The 17,515-nt window shown below is 61.0% G+C and overlaps 1 protein-coding gene across 6 annotated transcripts in view; it reads left to right on the forward strand.

The window, feature by feature from the left end:
- The first annotated feature begins 4,759 nt into the window (after window positions 1-4,759).
- The window catches only part of GRAMD4 (GRAM domain containing 4), a 78,955-nt gene continuing 66,199 nt past the window's right edge, over window positions 4,760-17,515 (forward strand). For all 6 annotated transcript variants that reach the window (XM_036865946.1, XM_036865947.1, XM_036865948.1 and 3 more), the window contains exon 1: window positions 4,760-4,925. Coding sequence is in view for 2 of the 6 variants with exons in the window: in XM_036865947.1 (XP_036721842.1) it covers window positions 4,897-4,925 (29 nt within the window). In the remaining 4 variants the exon portion in view is untranslated. The remainder of the gene's footprint in view (window positions 4,926-17,515) is intronic.

Below are 17,515 nucleotides of genomic sequence, written 5' to 3' on the forward strand. Positions count from 1 at the left end.
AGACCACAACCCCAGCCTGCTAGTGGGCGTTTCCCTTCTTCTTCGCTTTGCAGAGGAAGAGACCGAGGCTCAGAGGGTTGGGTGGCGTGTACAAGGACACACAGCCACCAAGGGCAGACCCAGTCCTGCCCCTCCCGTGGCAAAGAGCACGTGCAGGGCGGTCCCAACCTTCCCTGCCACAAGCCCCGAGCGGCAGCACGCACGGCGTGGCGCTGGGGCTTTATTCCCCACGTGTCCCCCCGTTTGTGATCTGGGCGATGGACAAGTCCCGTGACTGTGGGCAGGGCTCTACAAAAGCTGCTCGCACCCACCTCCCACCTGCTGGTCGCTCTGAGACCCTCCGGTCAACACCCTCTGGAAGCATTCTGGAGCCAGAAGGCTTTCTTTGCCAAAAGCACCAGTGCAATCCTGTGGCCCCTGCTGAAAATCCTTCCACAGCTCCCAGCTGCTCCGCGGATAAGCCTGAACTCACTGGGCTGTCCTCCTGCCTTTTTCCAGCTAAACAGAACAAGTGGGGCTCTCTCCCCCCCGCCCCACCCCGGCCTTGCTCCCTGCCCCACCCCTACCCCCGTTGCTGCCTTCTCCTTCCAGCCGCTCAGGACCTAGGCTCCTTCCATCCTGAGCCCAGGCTCCACCCCTGCTCCCCACCACTCCCCAGGGGCCACTCAGTGCCAGGTGCTGCCAGATCCCGGAGCAGGTGACACAGGAAAGGACCAGGAGTCTGGAGCTGCCAGTCCCTGGCTTGGATCCCGTTCTCCCTGAGCCCCCTGTGTCGGCGTCCCGTGGGACATGGGGATGTGTGTTCAGATACCGAGGGCCAATGTCAATTCCATGAACCATGGGAGCTCGTCACGTGGGTCTCGGCATCTTGCTCCCAGGTGCTCTCCAGGACTCTGAGGCTGGGGGACAGGGTCCTGAGGGCTCAGCTGGCCCCGGGGTGTGTGCGGGCTCCAGGCCACCTTCCCAGAGCCGGCAGCCGGGCTTGGAGTTTGGCGCCGCCCGCTCTGCACAGCCCTGCCCCGCCGATGCCCCGCGTCCAGCTCAGCTTCGAGCGGCGGGGTGGGGAGCCAGTGGTGGCCCTGCCGACCCTCAGCAGTGTGGCCCTGAGGGCCAGGTGACTGCTCTGAGCCTGTGTCCACCAGGTCTGGCATAACAAATACCACGGATGGGGCAGTTTAAGCAACAGAGATTTATTCCCTCACAGCCTGGAGGCTGGAGGTGAAGGATTGGAACGTCAGCAGGGTTGGTTCTTCCTGAGGCCTCTCTCCCTGGCGTGTACAGCGCCATCTTCTCCCTGTGTCCTCACGTGGTCATCACTCTGAGTGTGGGTGTCCTAATCTCCTTTTCTTATAAGGACCCCGGTCCTGTGGGATTAGGGCACACCCTAAGGAATTTATTTGAACGCAATCACCTCTTCAAAGGCCCTGTCTCCAAATACATCACATTCTGAGGAACTGGGGGTTAGGATTTCAACTTATGAGTTTTGGGGAACAGAGTTCAGCCCGGAACAGTCCTCCTCTGTAAACGGGGGGACAGGATGATTCTGAGGAGCTGCCAAGCAGGGTGGTGTGGGCGCCCTGTAACGTCAAGTGCCCCACTTTGGGGTGTATCTGGTCCATGCCTGTCAACCAGGCAGGCACAGCGCAAGCAGCGTCAGGTACAGGGTGCGTGCCCAGCGAATGTCCGTAGGCTGGGCTGAAAGTCAGGGATGCTGGGGTGGCCCCAGAAACATGCTTCAACCTCTTCCCTTCCCCTGGTCCCTCCGCCTCCTGCCTGGTCCCCCTAGTCCTGGCCTTTCGTTCAAGAACATTCCTTGGGCACCCGCTCTGTGCCCCGCTAGGGTGGAGGGCTGTGGTTTGTAGCTGTGCGTGAATACTTCAACCACGGCACTTGCTACTTTCAGGAACAAAGAGGTCCCCTTTGGGGCTGTTCGAGGTGGGTTTCTGTCATCTGTGAACAAAAGGGCTCTGACAATTACAGAGACTGGCTAAGGTCCTGAGGTGCGGGGCAGGGACACACACATGGATAATCTGGGTCTTTCCCCAGGGGGGTCGATGGGGAGAGTTGGGGGAAAAGACAAGAACACAACCAACAACAGGGTGATGGATGCAGGGGGTGGTGGGGCCCATGTGGGGGAGTCCCGAGGGCCCTGGCTGCAAGGGAGGCTGGGACCACTTCTGGCCAGGCTGGCGAGGGGGCCTTTGTGGAGCTGGGTCTTGCAGGCTGGGTGGAGTTTGAATAAGGAAGGTGGTCCTGGGAGGATGTGGCAGGAACAATGGCTTGCGGGCAGGAAAATTGAGCTTGTGTTTGGGAAAATCTCTAGTCCTGTTGCCTGGAGAGCAGAGAGATAAGGCCAGGAAGCTGCGTTCCAGGCCAGGACAGAGAAGGAACCAGTGGGGTCTGGAAGCTGGTCCTGGTCCTGGCAGGGGCGCTGGGCATGAATGCAACTCAGACCACCCAACGGAGCTCTCATACTGGGGACGAGACAGTCCTGCCAACAGCTTGCCACGGTACCCCTGCCGCCCCTGAAACAGACCCCACGTTTGTGCGTTAGCTCCCTTAATCTGAAATCATTTGGTCTCCCATTCTGCAGTCAGGAAACTGAGGCACAGAGAGGTAAGGCCTCCTGCTAGGAGCCCACCTGAATGATTGCCTCTGACCCAGACTCATCAGGTCTACCTTCCCAGGCTGGGGGAGGATGATAGAAGGCCCCCAAATCTTGAGGACAAAGAATGTCACCTGCCATTTCAGTAAACAAAGGATTTGTGGCCATCAAGCCATCAGTCACTCCAGACGCCCCCCCCCCCCCCCCCCCCCCGACGGTGCACCCTGAGGGGATTCAGGATGGAGAAAACAGGACACTGGCCCGAGATAGCTAAGATGCATACGAAAGGAGTGATTTCAATGAGACGAAACTCTTTCCTCTTCCCATATGTAGAAAAGTACTAAAACCATTAGCTTGAGATGCCTGTTTTTTGTGATTATCAGTAATCATTTGTTGTTCAACTACATTTTTTCCCCCCAGCAGAAACTCCTATGTATCCTGGCTCCTGCCTTTACTTCTTTGGAACAGTCTCTCAGAGCTATGTGAGAGGCTACCATCCCTGGTGACTTCCCCTGCAGTCCAGTGGTTAAGACTCCGCCTTTCCAATGCAGGGGGCTCTGGTTCCATCCCTGGTTGGGGAACTAAGATCCCACATGCCACGCGGTATGGCCAAAAAAACTGAAGACATAATTCTCAACTTTCAGGTTGTGCAAAATTTTTTCAGTTGACACTTACCCCAGGGAATGCTTCAGAAGCACCTGAGTTGGGAGCCTTGAGGACTGGATAGGAGATTGGGAGGTGGGTTAGGTAGTGGGGTAGGTAGGGGGCGGGGGGTAGCTCAGTTCCGGATTCCTGGAGGTATCTGTAGGACTCCCACGGTCATTGGGTTTGGGGCAGAGCAGGGGAGCTGGGCTGAAGACACGTAAGGCAGATGGGACCGTCAGGGCAGAGCCCAGAGGACCCAGCTGAGGAGGGGTGGCTGATAAGTCTGGGCACAGACAGCCTTGGGGCCTTCCATGTTCTCTGGGTTCCCCAGTCCTCCCACTCCAAGCTCCAGCAGCCATCCTCCTGGTCAGACCTGGGAGGGGAGTTAATCGTGGGGCCCGCAGCCCAGGATGAGGACCTATGGTTTTGGAAGGGTGGTCCCTTCTACCGGTGAGCTAGACAGCCCCTGGTCCTGGAGCCAAGGAATGTGCAGGGTTCTTCTGGGGGCGCGCGCGCGTCCAGACCCGGGCAGGGGTGGGGGGTGGGGGGCGGGTGGGCTTAAAGCTGCCTCCTCCTACTAACGCCCCGCCCCGCAGTGCGGTGGCCGGGGAGATGCAGTCGTGTAGAAGCGTGCAGGATGGGCTCCCTTGAGTGACAAAGGTGCGATTCAGAGAAAGAGGCCCAGATCCTGAGGACAGGGAGCACCCCTGGGCGTGGCGGAGGGTCAGCCCCCGCTACACATTCGAGTCTAGAGGGAGTGTGTGCAACCCCACCTGCCCTCCCCCTGCAGGATCCAGGTACCCTCCCCCTGGGTGGGCCGAAGAGTGGCTTCACTGGAAAGGCGGTTCCCTATGGGATGTGGTCGCCACCGGTAGCAGCCTTTGACCCAGCTCTGAACCTCAGGCGGTCCAACTGCGGCCCCCGTGGGGTGCCTGGCCAGCTGACCGCGGATAAAGTGACGGCAGCATGCGTGCCTGGGCGTGGCTAGGCCCGTGGCGTCCGTCCTATAGACGCGCCGGACCGCGCGGCCGTAGGCGCAACCAGCGGACGGCCGCGCGGAGGAGACGCCGCGCGTGCGCGTGGGTGTAGGTGGCGGGGGCGCACGTGGGCCACCCAAACAAAGGTGGTGCCGCGTGACCCAGCTCGCTCTCGCGTGCGAATCCGCCAGGGCAGGCGAGCCCCCGCGGGGGGGGGCCCCCCCCCGGCCCCCCCCTCCCCCGGTGGGCCGGCTGCCCCGAGGCGGCACAAGGAGGGGCGCGACTCCTTTAAGGCTCGGCGGGGCGGCGCGGGGCTTGCCAGCTCAGGCCGTGGGGCGTGGCGTTGGGCGTGGCGGCGCGGGGCGTGTGGGCGTGGCGTTGGGCGGGGCGGAGCGCGCGCGGGGCGGGGCGGCGGCTGCGCAGGCCGGGCCGGGGGCGCGCAGACTCCGCGCAGCGGGACGCGAGCGCGCGACCTGGCGCCGCCGCCGCCGCCGCCGCCGCCGCCGCTGCCGCCGCTGCCGCCGCTGCCGCCGCTGCCACCTCCGCGCTCGTGGCCGGGACCCGCGGGGCCGCCTCCTCCGGGCTCCCCGGCGCCGCTCGGCTCCCGGGCGGGCGGCAGGTGCAGCGCGGCTGGGCGGCTGGCGAAGGGGACGCCGAGGCGGCGGGTGGATGAGAGGTGGTCCCGATCTCCGCGCAGGGTAAGCGGCGCGCGCGCGGACGCCCACACGGACCTCGCCGGACACACGGACAGGCTCCCCACGGGGGCCGGCCGGGCCGCGACCCGGCGCGCTCGGCCACGCTCTCCCCGCGCCCGCAGCCAGCGGCTCTCCTAGCAGGGCCCCGCGCGGGCGCGCCCCGCATACACGCCCCCGGGTCCCGCGTTGGCCTGGGCGCGCCGCGGCCACGGCGTCTCCTGGCCCGCGTTGTGCCGGGCTGGCCAGGGAGAGGAGGACGTCCCGTGGGCGCGGGGCCTGAGATGGGGTGGTGGTGGTGGGCAGGGCGGGGGTCACCGCGGCCAGGCTGGGGCACGGGCGGGCGCGGCAAATGTCGTCTTCGCGACTCACTCCTTGGGGACACAGGAGAGGAGGAGGGAGACCCCGGCCGCTGCGACCCCAGAGACGACCCCGCCAAAAAGTTGTGGGCGCTCGTCCTCTTACCCGCACCCCTCCGTTCGCCCTGTCCCCTTTCCCTTTGTTTGGGACTTTTAGTTGGTGGGGCTCTGCTGGGGCCCAGCCCCGCGTGCAGGCATGGAGGAGAGGTGTAGTGCAGCAGCTCCCAGCCCGGGGCCCCCGCCTGCCCAGAGCAGGCCCTGCACCCCCGTCCAGGCCTGGCCTACCACCGGCGGAGGGAGGAGAGTCGGAGCCGGGCGGGCTGCTGCACCTGTCTGGGCAGGGAGGCTCTGGCAGTAGGAGCAGCGGCCCCCGCCAGGGCCATGGACCTGAGGGGGTACCCCTGGAAGCTGAGTCCACCCTGGCGCTGTTGCCAGCCCTGCATTTCCGGAGGCGGGGAGGATTCAGTTTGGGCGACACCTTCTGCAGGATGGGGTTCCCTTCTTGCCTTCCTAGTGCAGGCTGGGGAGAAAAGACAGAGTTCTGAGCATCTCCCCCCCCACAAAAATGGAGGCGTCTGAGCCCCAGCGCTCATCGCAGCGCAGCCTTAGGGGTAGTTTCAGGCCTGGGCCTGGCACGGGCAGGGCTGTGCAATAGTTAAGAGAGGAATTTGGAGTCTTGCCTCCGTCACACATCTGCTCGGTGACCTTGGGCAGGAAGGCCTTGAGCCGTCTCATGCCTCAGTTTCCCCACCAGTAAACGGGGGGGGGGGTGACAAGAGGATTAGATGATGTGATACAGACCCCCCCCCCCCCCCCCCTCCCTGACTGGACACACCCAGGGCAGAGAGCAGAACACCCTGGAGAGGCCAGCGGTGCCCTTCGCCCCCTGGCGGCTGTTGATTCCCTGACTCTGCCCCACGTGTCCCAGGCCCTTTTGGGGACACACGGTCTGCCTGTGTGAGTGTGTTCCAGTTGTTGCCCTTGTCCCCTGCTGGGATGGAACCACATCCCACAATGTGAGCTGCGACCCCTCGGATCAGGGACCTCATTAAACCTGCCCCTCCTTCCTGTTGCAAACCCCTCTGAAAACTCCCCGCCTGGCCCAGGTAAGGGACCTGGCCTGCCTGTCCTTCCCTCTGTCTTGGCTGTGATGTTGATCCTTCTGCAGCATTGTGACCACGGGCAGGGGTCTTGAACCTGCAGGCTGGACAGTGCTGGACTCCTATTGGCGGGGATGCCAACTTGGTCCTGGGGACCAGGAGGGAAGGTTCCCTGGAGCCTCTAGACGGCGCCACCCCCCTCTCCGCCCTTCTTTCCTGTGGGCTGCCTTGGCTCATGGGGTGTGGCTGTCCCAGAGGTGCGGCCTGGGGACGGGCAGGACCTGTCCCTTTGCTGTCTGCCTGCCTGCACTCGGGAAAGGCATTTCCTGGAAACTGTACAGGAAGGTCTCAAAGTGTGGTTTGCTTGGCCCTGGCCGCTTTAGTCTGTGTCTTCCACTGAGTTGGGTGGGCGGGGGCCCTTCATGCAGGGAGAACCTGGTGGTCTCTCCAAGCCACCAGGCTGTGAGGCGCTCCTCGTATCTGTCCAGCCAGAGTGGGTGTCAGGAACCCGATGGTCGCTAGCTCCAAGTGACCTCTGCTTCCCCTGCCCTCCCCGGGCCTCACCTTCACTGGCTAGAAACGAGGAGAATCAGGCCCGTTTTTCCTGAATCACCACTTTTGCTGTACAATAGAATAGAATAGTGGTTCAGGCCCAGTGAAAACAAAGTGTTATTAGATTCTAGTGAGAGTGCAGTTGCCAGGGGAGATTGCGAGCCTGAAGCGCATTTTCTGTTTGTAACAGAGTATCTGAGCGATGTTACAGATGTGACAGAGATACCAGTGCCAGGCCCAGTCTGCATCTCCGTGGAATCAATGTAATCGGAGAAGCGAAGGGCTCCCCTGATGTTTCCATGGTGTGACCCATGTTAGTGGTTGTACCACTGGTACCCTGGCATCTCATGGGCCCTAGGGGACCCCTTCCAGCTCCCAGTGCTTCGCGGTTTGGGAGTTTCCCTCCTGAAGCCGGTCGTATCTGAGCTTTGTGTGGGAGTGGGCTTCCCATTGTGGAGCGGCGTGGCTCCAGCCAGGTCCCCATTTCTGGGGGCCACTCCCTCTCGGGGACCTAGGCTGGTTTCCCTTCTTGTGGGCCTGTGGCGTTTGGCCCCCTGTGTGAGTCAGGATGGGGGGCTCCTGCCTAGTGGCCGTGCTGGGGACTTGCTGAGCGTCTCAGGAGCTCCGGTCAGTGGAGGGCGTGTGCCAGCTGGGACGGAAGACACTGGTGGTGGCTGTGTGGCCTGCTTGGAGGCTGCTGTTCCTGTCGCCAGCAGGAAGGGAGGCCATCTTTGTCAAAAGCCGAGTACCCCTGCTCCCTACGGAGGCTGCTGACAGCCTTGGGGTATGTAGCAGAGCATCCCTCCCCTTAAAGAAGTGAAAAATGAATTGGGGGTAATGAGACGTGGGCCGTGAGAGTGAGTAGTAGGAATACAGATGCTCTTGCCAGGGGAGCAGCTTCTGTTTGTTTACCAGCCCGGACGTGCAAGTGTGACCACTCAGGTGGCACTCAGAACGCCTTTGCTTGGGACTTGAAAGCCGGCTGGGGGGCCCTTAGGCACTGCAAGGGGTTTAGGTCTGATTTTTCCTTGGCTTTTGGGTGCTATGGCAATGGGGGCTCTCGTTGGGTCTCTATCCTGGGCAGAATCTAGAAAACACCCTTTGTAAAGGGGCTGAGAGTTCAGTTGCTGGCTGGTGGACGAGGACGAGGCCTGGGTCCTCGATGGTGATGAGCGTTTTGTGGATGGAGGTTGAGGCACCGCCAGCCCTGCGTGCGCGGCAGCCCGGCCACCTGCGCGGAGCTGGCCGGTGACGGAGGAAGGCAGTTGGTTAACTTGAGGACTTAAAGGCAGGTCGTCTGACTTCTCCTACTGATTGAGATGGAGCAAGAAAGTGAGGGTTTCCCTAATTAGAGAAAACTGTGTTCTTTGAGCCTTTGGGGTCTGCATGTGCCTTGTACGGAGGAGTCGGGCAGAGACTTTGGACTGTAATTCACCACTAATGACGGTCGCCATCTAAAGGTTATTAAGATCATTTGGCATTTGAGTTATAACCAGGGTTGTGATTATGTTTAAGCCATGTGATTAAGGCCCCCTGTGGTTACACCGGCAGACAGGAAGTACTGGCCTGTCCAAACGAAAAAAAAATTAACAGTAGTAGAAGTCACTCAGTATAGTGTCAGGCGTGGTGCTAAGTGTCTTTCACGCATTGCCTCTCATGGTCCTCACAACCTCCACTTTCATGCGTCCTGCAGAGGCAGAAACAGGCCCAGAGAGGCAGGCGGCTGGCCTCAGTCCCCAGTTAGTTAAGTAGCAGAGCTGGGATCGGAACTCGGGTTGTTTGGCAACAAAGGCTGTGCTCTTAACCTCACTGCCTCCCTGATAATCAGTTGAATTTCTGGGGGTTTGTATAAGAAACAGAAGTAAATTTACAGTCATGATGAGAAGTCTCTTTGCCATCAAACGTGTGCTAATAGCAAGAGCGTCTCTTACCCTGGGCCTGATGGCATGCCACGCACTTTAGATGATTGATTTTCATAACAGCTGGAGGTCGGTGCTATTATTAGCTCCGTCGGCACAGAGAGGTTAAGTAACTTCCCAGAGGCCACAGGCTGGTGAGTGGCAGAGCTGGGTATCTGTTCCTAAGCTGGGTACTGTATGCAGGGGGATTAAGTGGAGAAAACTCTTTGTCTGTTGCTGTGTGTTCTTGGGCAGGACGCTTAACCCCTCTGGGCCTCCGTTTGGTCACCGGGAAACAAGGGTCTTGGTGTGGAATATAGAAGCCAGAGGCCTCCGAGCTGGCCGCGTCTGCACTGCCTCCCCCAGGAAGGCCCTGGGTGGGGAGGCCCAACCATTGCAGCTTCCCCCCCAGGAGGAGAGTCGTGGTGAAGGGGGCCAGTGCGCCCCAGCACTGGCTGGTGTTGGGTGGAGTGGCCCTGGCTGTTGTCGGGGTGAGGGCTCTGGCTCTCCTGGAAGCTCAGACCACACCTGGGGAGAGAGACACCTGACACCGGGCACCGCTCCCTCTGTGAAGTGAGGGCGCTCAGAAAGCCCCCACTGCTCTGTCCCTCGGGAATCGGGCGGGGGGGGGTGATGGGCGGACCTCTCCAGAGCCCCCCCTGTGCCGCCAAACCCAGCTCAGCTGTGCTGGGAGAACGAGGTGTGCTGGCGCCGTGGAGGGCTGCAGTGGCCCGGGGACCCCCAGGGAAACCGCTCAGCCCTCTCGTGGTCAGGTGCCCGGCATCGGTGCGGAGGGCTGCTGCCTCTCGCCCTTCCCTGTGGGCAGGGGGTACGTGGCACAGGAGGCCCTCCCCAGCCCGCCAGCGTGGAGTGCGGTACGGGGCACACCTGTACCAGGGATGGCAGACCTCGGTGTCAGGCACATCTCGGCTCCATCCCCCTTGCTGGGGAGGCCCCCCCAGCACCCCGTTTATAGAAGTCCCCCCTCACTTGCCCCCCTGCCCCCCACAGTAGTTGTCCTCCGTGGAGGCAGGGGCTCTCTCCCTCTTGTCCTGGTCCTGAGCAGCCCAGAGCAGGGATGATGGAGGCGCTCCCTGCTCTGCCCTCGGGGGCCACTCTGCAGCCTGGCCTCCAGGGACCAGCAGCTTTGGGTCCTGGGGGCCTGGCTGGGGGGAGCCCACCTGCAGCTGAGCTAAGCTGGGGGCTGGGGGGGGGGAGGGGAGGGGCCAGGCTCCCCAAAGGCGGGGGCAGGCCTGGGCAGTGAGAGAGGTGTGCGTTTGTTTTTTAAACGTCTTTATCGAGGTACAGTTCACGTACCATGCAATCCAGCCATGGAAAGTGCCATTCGCCGACTTTTAGCATATCCGCAAAATTGTGCAGCCATCACCACAATCTAATTTTAGAACATTTTCATCACCCCCTTTAGCAATCACTCATTCTCTTTCCCTCTAGCCCCTGGCAACCGCTAATCTGCTTTCTGTCTCCATGGATTTGCCTGCCCTGGACATTTCATATCAGAGGAATCGTATGCTCTGTGGACATTTGGCTCTGCTTTCCCTCACTTAGCGGGATGCATTTTCAACCGTGTGGCAGCGTGTAGTGACAGAGTTGTGCTTGGTGCCTCTTCTGAAGTGTGGCCCCTCTTCCCCAGCACGAGGTGACCCTGGACCACCTTTCTCACCAGTCTTGGTGAGCTCGCCTTGCATCACCAGGCACCCGGGGTCAGAGTTCATAGCGGCCCCTTCTGTTGCTATGGCTGTCTGAGAACTCTGTGCTGGCACCATGAGCCATTTCATGTGACTCATTTTCAGTGGCCTTTGGCACACTTACCATTTATGTGAGCTGCACTCAAGTCACCTCCTCCAGGAAGCCCTCCTAGCCTTCCCATGCCCCCAGGGTTAGGGCCCTTGTGCCTGTCATCCTGTGTGATCCTCTGTTTACCCGCCTGCCTTCTGAGCTCCTGGAGAGCAGGGGCCCCGCTTTTCATCTGATTCCTGGCTGGCCTCGTTGGAGACAGTGTCGGGGGGTGAATGGTTGCAGATGGGGGGATGGCGTGTTAGTGAGGCATTAGGTCCCGTGGGGCTCTCTTACTGGCTGCCCCACTATTTCTCTTCCTTGATTATCCTTCTGTTACTGTGTGATCACTTGACTTTGAAACTGTACTGTCTGTGTCCTCTGGATCACCTCAAGGGCAGGCCCGGGTCTGGCTCTGGGTATCCTGGACGTTCAGGCAGGGCTGCTGAGTGAGCTGAGCCCTGCCCGCCCCACCTCTGCCCTACCTGCCCACCACGCCCCACCCTGGGTGGCAGGCTGGGTTTTTGGTTTTGTTTTCCTTTTTTTTTTTCCCTAATAATAGACTGTACTTTTTAGGACAGTTTTAGACTTACAGAGAAACATTACAAAGAAAACACAATTCCCATATATCTGTCCCTCCCCACGGTTTCTCTTATTATTACCATTTTACTTTAGTGTGGAACGTTGTTATAATTAATTAATGGGCCAATATCGACAGTTATTAACTGAAGTCTGTAGTTTATTCAGATTTTCTTAGTTTTCACCTCATGTCCTTTTTCTACCCCAGGACACCATACTACATTTAGTCTCCTTCGGCTCCTCTGGGCTGGGACAGTTTCTCAGACTTTTCTTATTTTTGATGACTTGATAGTCTTGAGGAATATTAGGGACATTGTAGATCCCTCTCCACTGGAATTTGGACAGTTGGAAACACCCTGCTGGAATTTGGATGTTTTTCTCCGGGTTAGACTGGGGTCGTGGATTTTGGGAGGAAGATCACAGAGGTGAAGAGCCCTCACCCCATCCCATCAGGGCACTGATCGCTGTGATGTTGGCCTAGGTCGTCTGGCTGATGTAAACTTACTCTTTTCCGTCTGTCCATGCTGTCCTCCTTGGAAGGAAGTCAGGATGTGCAGCCCGCACGTAAGGGGTTTGAGGGTGGAGTGCCTATAAATGATTTGGAATCTTCTGAATGGGAGACTTGTCTCTTCTCCCCCATTTATCAATTTATTCAGTCATGTTTTACGTCAGTGTGGATTCATGTCTCCTTATTTTATACTTTGAGTTAACAGTGCAGTCCCACTTTACTTATTTTGTTGGTCAGATTGTTCCAGCCTTGGCCGCTGGGAGCTCGTTCAGGTGGTTCCTGAGTTCAGTTGACGTGCTCCCATCATGTGGGGCGATGTGGACACATCCTCACTTCCTGGCACTATGGGTGCTCCCAAGCCCTAGAATCAGCCAGTTCTCCCAGGAGCCTGGTTGCTTTTACCGGAGTATGGTTTTAGAAACCAAGATCTGGGCGCTGGGTGTGCTCGTAGCTACTGGGGTCTCATTGCTCTGGGCCCTCTCTGCTGGCAGAGCAGAAATGCACACTGTGGATATGCACACGTCTGTAAGTACTTCTGTGTGTAACCATCTGTGTTGATACATTAAGTAGTGTATTAAGTGAGATGTGAGTTCGTCCTAGTGGTATAATCCGTAGTCATTACCGTGTGGATCCTGCTCCTCTCGTTGACCAGTTTCCATTCCAGCCGTGGGAAACTGGGCTCCCCCCATTTGCCATCGTTTACGTGATCGTTCAGTTCCAGTGTAGCTGCAGAGCAGGATCAGACTGTTATCCCCGCCCCCTGGGAAGTGGCTTCACGGGCCAGAGTGCTGTGTGCATGTGTGGCTCCTTCTTACTCCCCTGGGTTCTTGCTGTGCTGTTGGAACGGGCGCTGATAGGTGTTCTCTGCCCGGCCCCTGCAGAGGCTGGGGGGGGCCACCGCCTCCCTGAGAAGGTCTGTGACCTGCAAGGAGAGAAAAAGAGAACTGGGGGGCTCCTCGCTGTGCCTGGTCACCCCAGGCCTGTGGGGATGGGCACAGACGTGGCATCCCTTTGAAATCTGAAAGCGGGGCTGGCTTTGAACACACCCTGGAGGCCCGGCCTCGGCGGCACGAGGAGGAAGGCTGCCGGCGGGACCGTTTGGAGCTCAGGTGCATCTTTGACTCAGATCCTGGCCTGTGAGTTCCCCCAACCTGGGAACTCGCGCTGCAGCGGGGAGGGGCAGCCTCTGACCACGGTTCTGTGGAGCAGGGGTGGAGCACTGAGGCCGGGTTCCTTTCTGGAAAGGAGAGAACTGGGCGAGTTCTGCTCTGGTTCACTCGGGGACCTATGCCGGCTCCCGTTTCCGTCCGCACGTGTGTGGGGTCTGGGGGCGGCGAGGGCTTCAGCTGGAGGCTTCTGAGCAGGTGGGACGGTGAGAGGCAAGGTGCCCACCGTTTTAGGGCCGAGTTGGTGGGCAGGGGGCGGGCACCCTGGACCCAGGGCCGAGGAGACCTGAGAGCAGCCGCGGGCGGGGCTTTGCTGGGTTTGTGCTTCAGAGGAAAGGGGCGGCCACCTGGGCGGGCTCGGAAGACGCCTGGAACCGAGGTTGTCCCTTGTGCTCCTGCCCTTTTGAGATAAAATGAGGGGGGGAGGGGTCAGTGGACGGGACACCGGCTGGGCCTCAGCAGCTGGTCCGGCGCCTGGGTTCCTGTGTGCCATGTGTCGTGGGCCAGGTTCCGGGTTTCTGAGGGTGGCACCCACGATGGCTGTCGCTTTGAGTGGCCCACAGGTGACGGAGCAGCGGCGGGAGCTGCCGCGCTGACTGCACCGCCTCTGTGCGTGTGAGGAGGTGCCGTGTACACTGTGCCGTCTACACTCGTGGGGAGGTGCTGCTCACACGGTACTGTCTACGCGTGTGGGTCGCCATGCCGCCCTCCCTGGGACCAGCTGGGGCTGGCGTGGGCTCAGTTTATCAAAGGTCATCTCCTGTCCAAGACTCCTGGAGGCCCAGCTGGCGGTGGCCACACCTCTGCCGGGGCAGGTCTGGGCTCCGGGCCACGCTGGGGGAGCCATGGGACGCATGGCTGTCTGTCCTGCCCCCAGCTCAGGCTTTCGGCTCAGCATCCTGAAAGCCCTCGATTCCCTGCTGTGGGGCTGGGGCCTCACCGAGGTGGTACCCCGTCTCCCCTGGTCCTGTGAGGGGAGCCCTAAGGAGGCGGGGGGGTGGGGCTGGCTTGGGGCTCGGTGGGCGGGCCTGCCTGGGAGTGAGGCTCACCTGCCCTGCGGGAGGCCACCTGCTGGCCTGGCTGTGCGCTCCTCCCAGACCCCCCGGGCATGTCCTTGGGGTCCTGTGCTGGCTTCAGCGTCCAGGTTAGGTGTCCAGGGGCTGGCGTCTGCAGCCCTTTCCCTAGTCCATCCAGAGAGGAAGGTCAGGAACGAGACAGGTGGGCTGGACAGGAGGCCTCCCTGAGGACCTGTGGCCGGTGCTGCCTGCGGAGGGCGGTCAGCGGTGGCGTGCCCCCAGGCCCTGCCCGGCCCTGTCCTGTTGGGCGAGCCCATCGCAAGCATGCTGAGCCCATCCTGGATCAGGAGGAAAAGCAGTGTTTTGTTCCACAGCCACTGCTTAAGAAAGCCGGGGGATGTGTGGATACGTCAGCCCCTAAGAGTGGAGGACGGCGTGGGGGGTGGGTCTGGAGGGGAGGGGTGGCCACTGGGGCCCAAGGATGCTGGACCGGGAAGTAGAGTTTAAAGGAGTGCGGTTCACTGGCGGTCATCCTGCTCCTTAGCGCCCAGCCTGCCCGACGCTGGAGGCTGCAGATGTGTGACTTCTTTGCCGTTGAGCACATTTGGGGGAGAGGAAGTGAAATGTGAGTCAGCAGGCAGAAGGCCCTGGGCACGAGGGTGGGGGGGCGGGCGGAGCTGCTGGCCCGTAGACAGGAGGGAAGGCAGGGCTGGAGGAGCCACCGTGTCCCCGCTGCTCCCGCCCTGGCAGCCTGTGTCCCTCCTGGGAGGGCCTGGGGGAAGGGGGCCAGCGCCGGTCTGGGGGGCAAGGCGATGGGCTATCACATTCTAAGCTGGACATCTAGGATTGTGACTCCCAGGGTGGGCGGGCCCCAGGACATGTGCCCCCGCGACCCTCATCTGCTGGCAGGTGGGGAGGGTGGAAGGAGGGAGTGGGGGAGGGAGCAGGGCTGGGAATCCTCGTGACCACAGGTGAGGGAAGGCGTGCTGGCAGCGTCAGGAAGGGAGGTTGAGGTCCCGCTTGCCGGACAGGTTCTCTGCAGGCTGGGGTTTGTGCTGCTGTGTGCGGGCGGGCTGGAAGCAGGAAAAGGAGAGACCTGGCCTCTCGCCAGCCACTGTCTAAGCTCTGGAACGGCCTCCCACCTGATGTGGCCGCCTCTGCGTTTGGAGAATTGGCCATCTTGAGATGCTCCCGGGATGGGGAAGGGAGGTAAACCCTGGATGTCGGGGACCCTGCCTCACGTGGCCCACAGGGACAGTGTGGCAGGACTGGGCTGGTTGGGGGACAAGGGAGGGCTGTCTGAGGATGCCCCGGGGAGAGGATGAGCCCGGTTGCTGGTATCTGGACACTTCTGGGTGCCAGGGGATGTACGTGGGTGGCTGCCACCCCGGAAAGGGCCACCTGGTCCCCACTTTGCAGATGAGTAAGTGGGAGTCGGGCGGGGGGACCCAGTAAGTAAGTGGCTGGCAGCTCGCTGCCCGCAGGGCCCACGCCCTTGTCCATGGCCCGCCTGCCCTCTCCTCGGGTTTATTGAAGTGTTTTCAGAGGTCAAAGCTGTCCTCCCTGATACGCACCTGTGGGCCGCACGTGGACCCTTAACCCTTTGCGCCAGGCCCACTGCTCAGGGCTCTGGGTGGCCCACCCCCTCCATGTGTGTGCCTGAGGGCCTCACCACCTCCTGCACCCCTCAGGGAGGCTGTTCCCTCAACACCCGGGTTCTACGGTTGCACACGCCAGACCTCCCTGAGCCCCTTACCCAGCCCCGCCGCCTGGCATGTAACGTGTGGGGATGGGTCTCCCGCACTAGACCCTGAGCTCCTTGAGGGCAGGCCTGGGCCAGTGAGGCTGGGTGATTCTAAAGGCCACCGTCACCCACGTACTGTGGCCTGGGTAGCTGAGCCACTGGCCTTCAGCAGGGCCTTGAGGTGTCTCCACCACCCTTGGTGGCCTGCACAGGCCTCGGGCCCTTGGTTCCTTCCCAAGGCAGGCGGGACTGAGTGGGGAGTCTGGCCCACGCAGCTCTCGGGGCACAGGGACCATCCCCCGCCCTGTCCTGGGAGGCCTGTCCCGTGCCTTTCTGTCTGCCATGGGTGTCTCTCCAGGAGCTGCAGGACACCTCCGGAGAGCTGAGAAGGCGCTGGGGGGAGGGGGGGGTGGGGGACTCCTTAACCCCCAGGGGAGGTGACCCTGGGGGGCTGGGACATCGTTGTCACTGTGTATGTGACCCGGGCCTGGGGTTTCCGCTGCGGATGCCGGTCGGTGGGCATCTGCTGTTGCTTAGGACTGGCCTGGCTGAGGCAGCTTGGTGGGGGAGGGGAGGGAGAAACAAGCGCGGGCCAGCTGTGGGGGAGAGGCCTGGACTCGGGGCATAGGGGTGGGAGAGATCCGCAGCCTCTGTGCGAGGACAGCTGAGGATGATGGCGAGGCTTCCGGTTTATTTATTTATTTATATTTTTTTACTTTTTGGCTGCACTACACGTGGCACATGGGATCTTAGTTCCCCGACCAGGGATCGAACCCGCGCCCCCTGCAGTGAAAGCGCAGAGTCCTAACCACTGGACCACCGGGGAAGTCCCGCAAGGCTTCCAGTTTAGAAAAGCGGCTGGAGAAGGCAGGGGCCGGGAATGGGAGCCGGGTGCCTGCAGCTGACGGGCCCGGGCAGGTGACTGCTTCCCTGGCATGTCCTCCCTCATCCAGGGCCAATGTGGCCATGAAACCCCTCTTCCTCTTGCGTTCTCCGATTCAGGACTTAACTGCTGCTGCATCAGCAAAGGGACGGTGGTTTGGCTCCACGTTTAGCAAAGCTAAGCAGGGCCCAGGCTGACGTCCCTGGTTAGGTCCCCCACGAGTCCCGAGTTCCCTCCCCCTGCCCGCCCCTGCAACCTGCAGTTAGCCATGGCCATGGAGGGATGGGGAGGGTCTGTTGGCATCGACCGGGCAGTGTAACTGTGGGCTCCGTGAGGGCCGACAGGACCGGCTCACTCATGCCCGTGTGCCCAGCGCTTGGCCTAAGGCACCGGGGCGTGTTTGAGGGGAGCCTGCTGATGGCTGTCCCCCGAGGCCCAGCGCCACTCCTCCCACCCCCCCCACCCCGCCGACTTGAGTTGACCATCCGTCTCCTTTTAAGTTTCGCAAGTGTGTATCTTTGATAATTGACCACTTAATTGTGTGATTAAAATTAGTGAAGTGAGTTGTTTGCACTGAGCCGTAGTGAGGATGCTGAGCCCCAGCCTCACACTGACTCGGTCACTCACAGCTGGGGACGGTCACTCACAGCTGGGGACGGTCACTCACAGCTGGGGACGGTCACTCACAGCTGGGACGGTCACTCACAGCTGGGGACGGTCACTCACAGCTGGGGCGGTCACTCACAGCTGGGGACGGTCACTCACAGCTGGGGACGGTCACTCACAGCTGGGACGGTCACTCACAGCTGGGGACGGTCACTCACAGCTGGGGCGGTCACTCACAGCTGGGACGGTCACTCACAGCTGGGGACGGTCACTCACAGCTGGGGCGGTCACTCACAGCTGGGGACGGTCACTCACAGCTGGGGACGGTCACTCACAGCTGGGGGCGGTCACTCACAGCTGGGACGGTCACTCACAGCTGGGGGCGGTCACT

The sequence above is a fragment of the Balaenoptera musculus genome, chromosome 10 (assembly GCF_009873245.2).
Source record: "Balaenoptera musculus isolate JJ_BM4_2016_0621 chromosome 10, mBalMus1.pri.v3, whole genome shotgun sequence".
NCBI classification, from domain to species: Eukaryota; Metazoa; Chordata; class Mammalia; order Artiodactyla; family Balaenopteridae; genus Balaenoptera; species Balaenoptera musculus.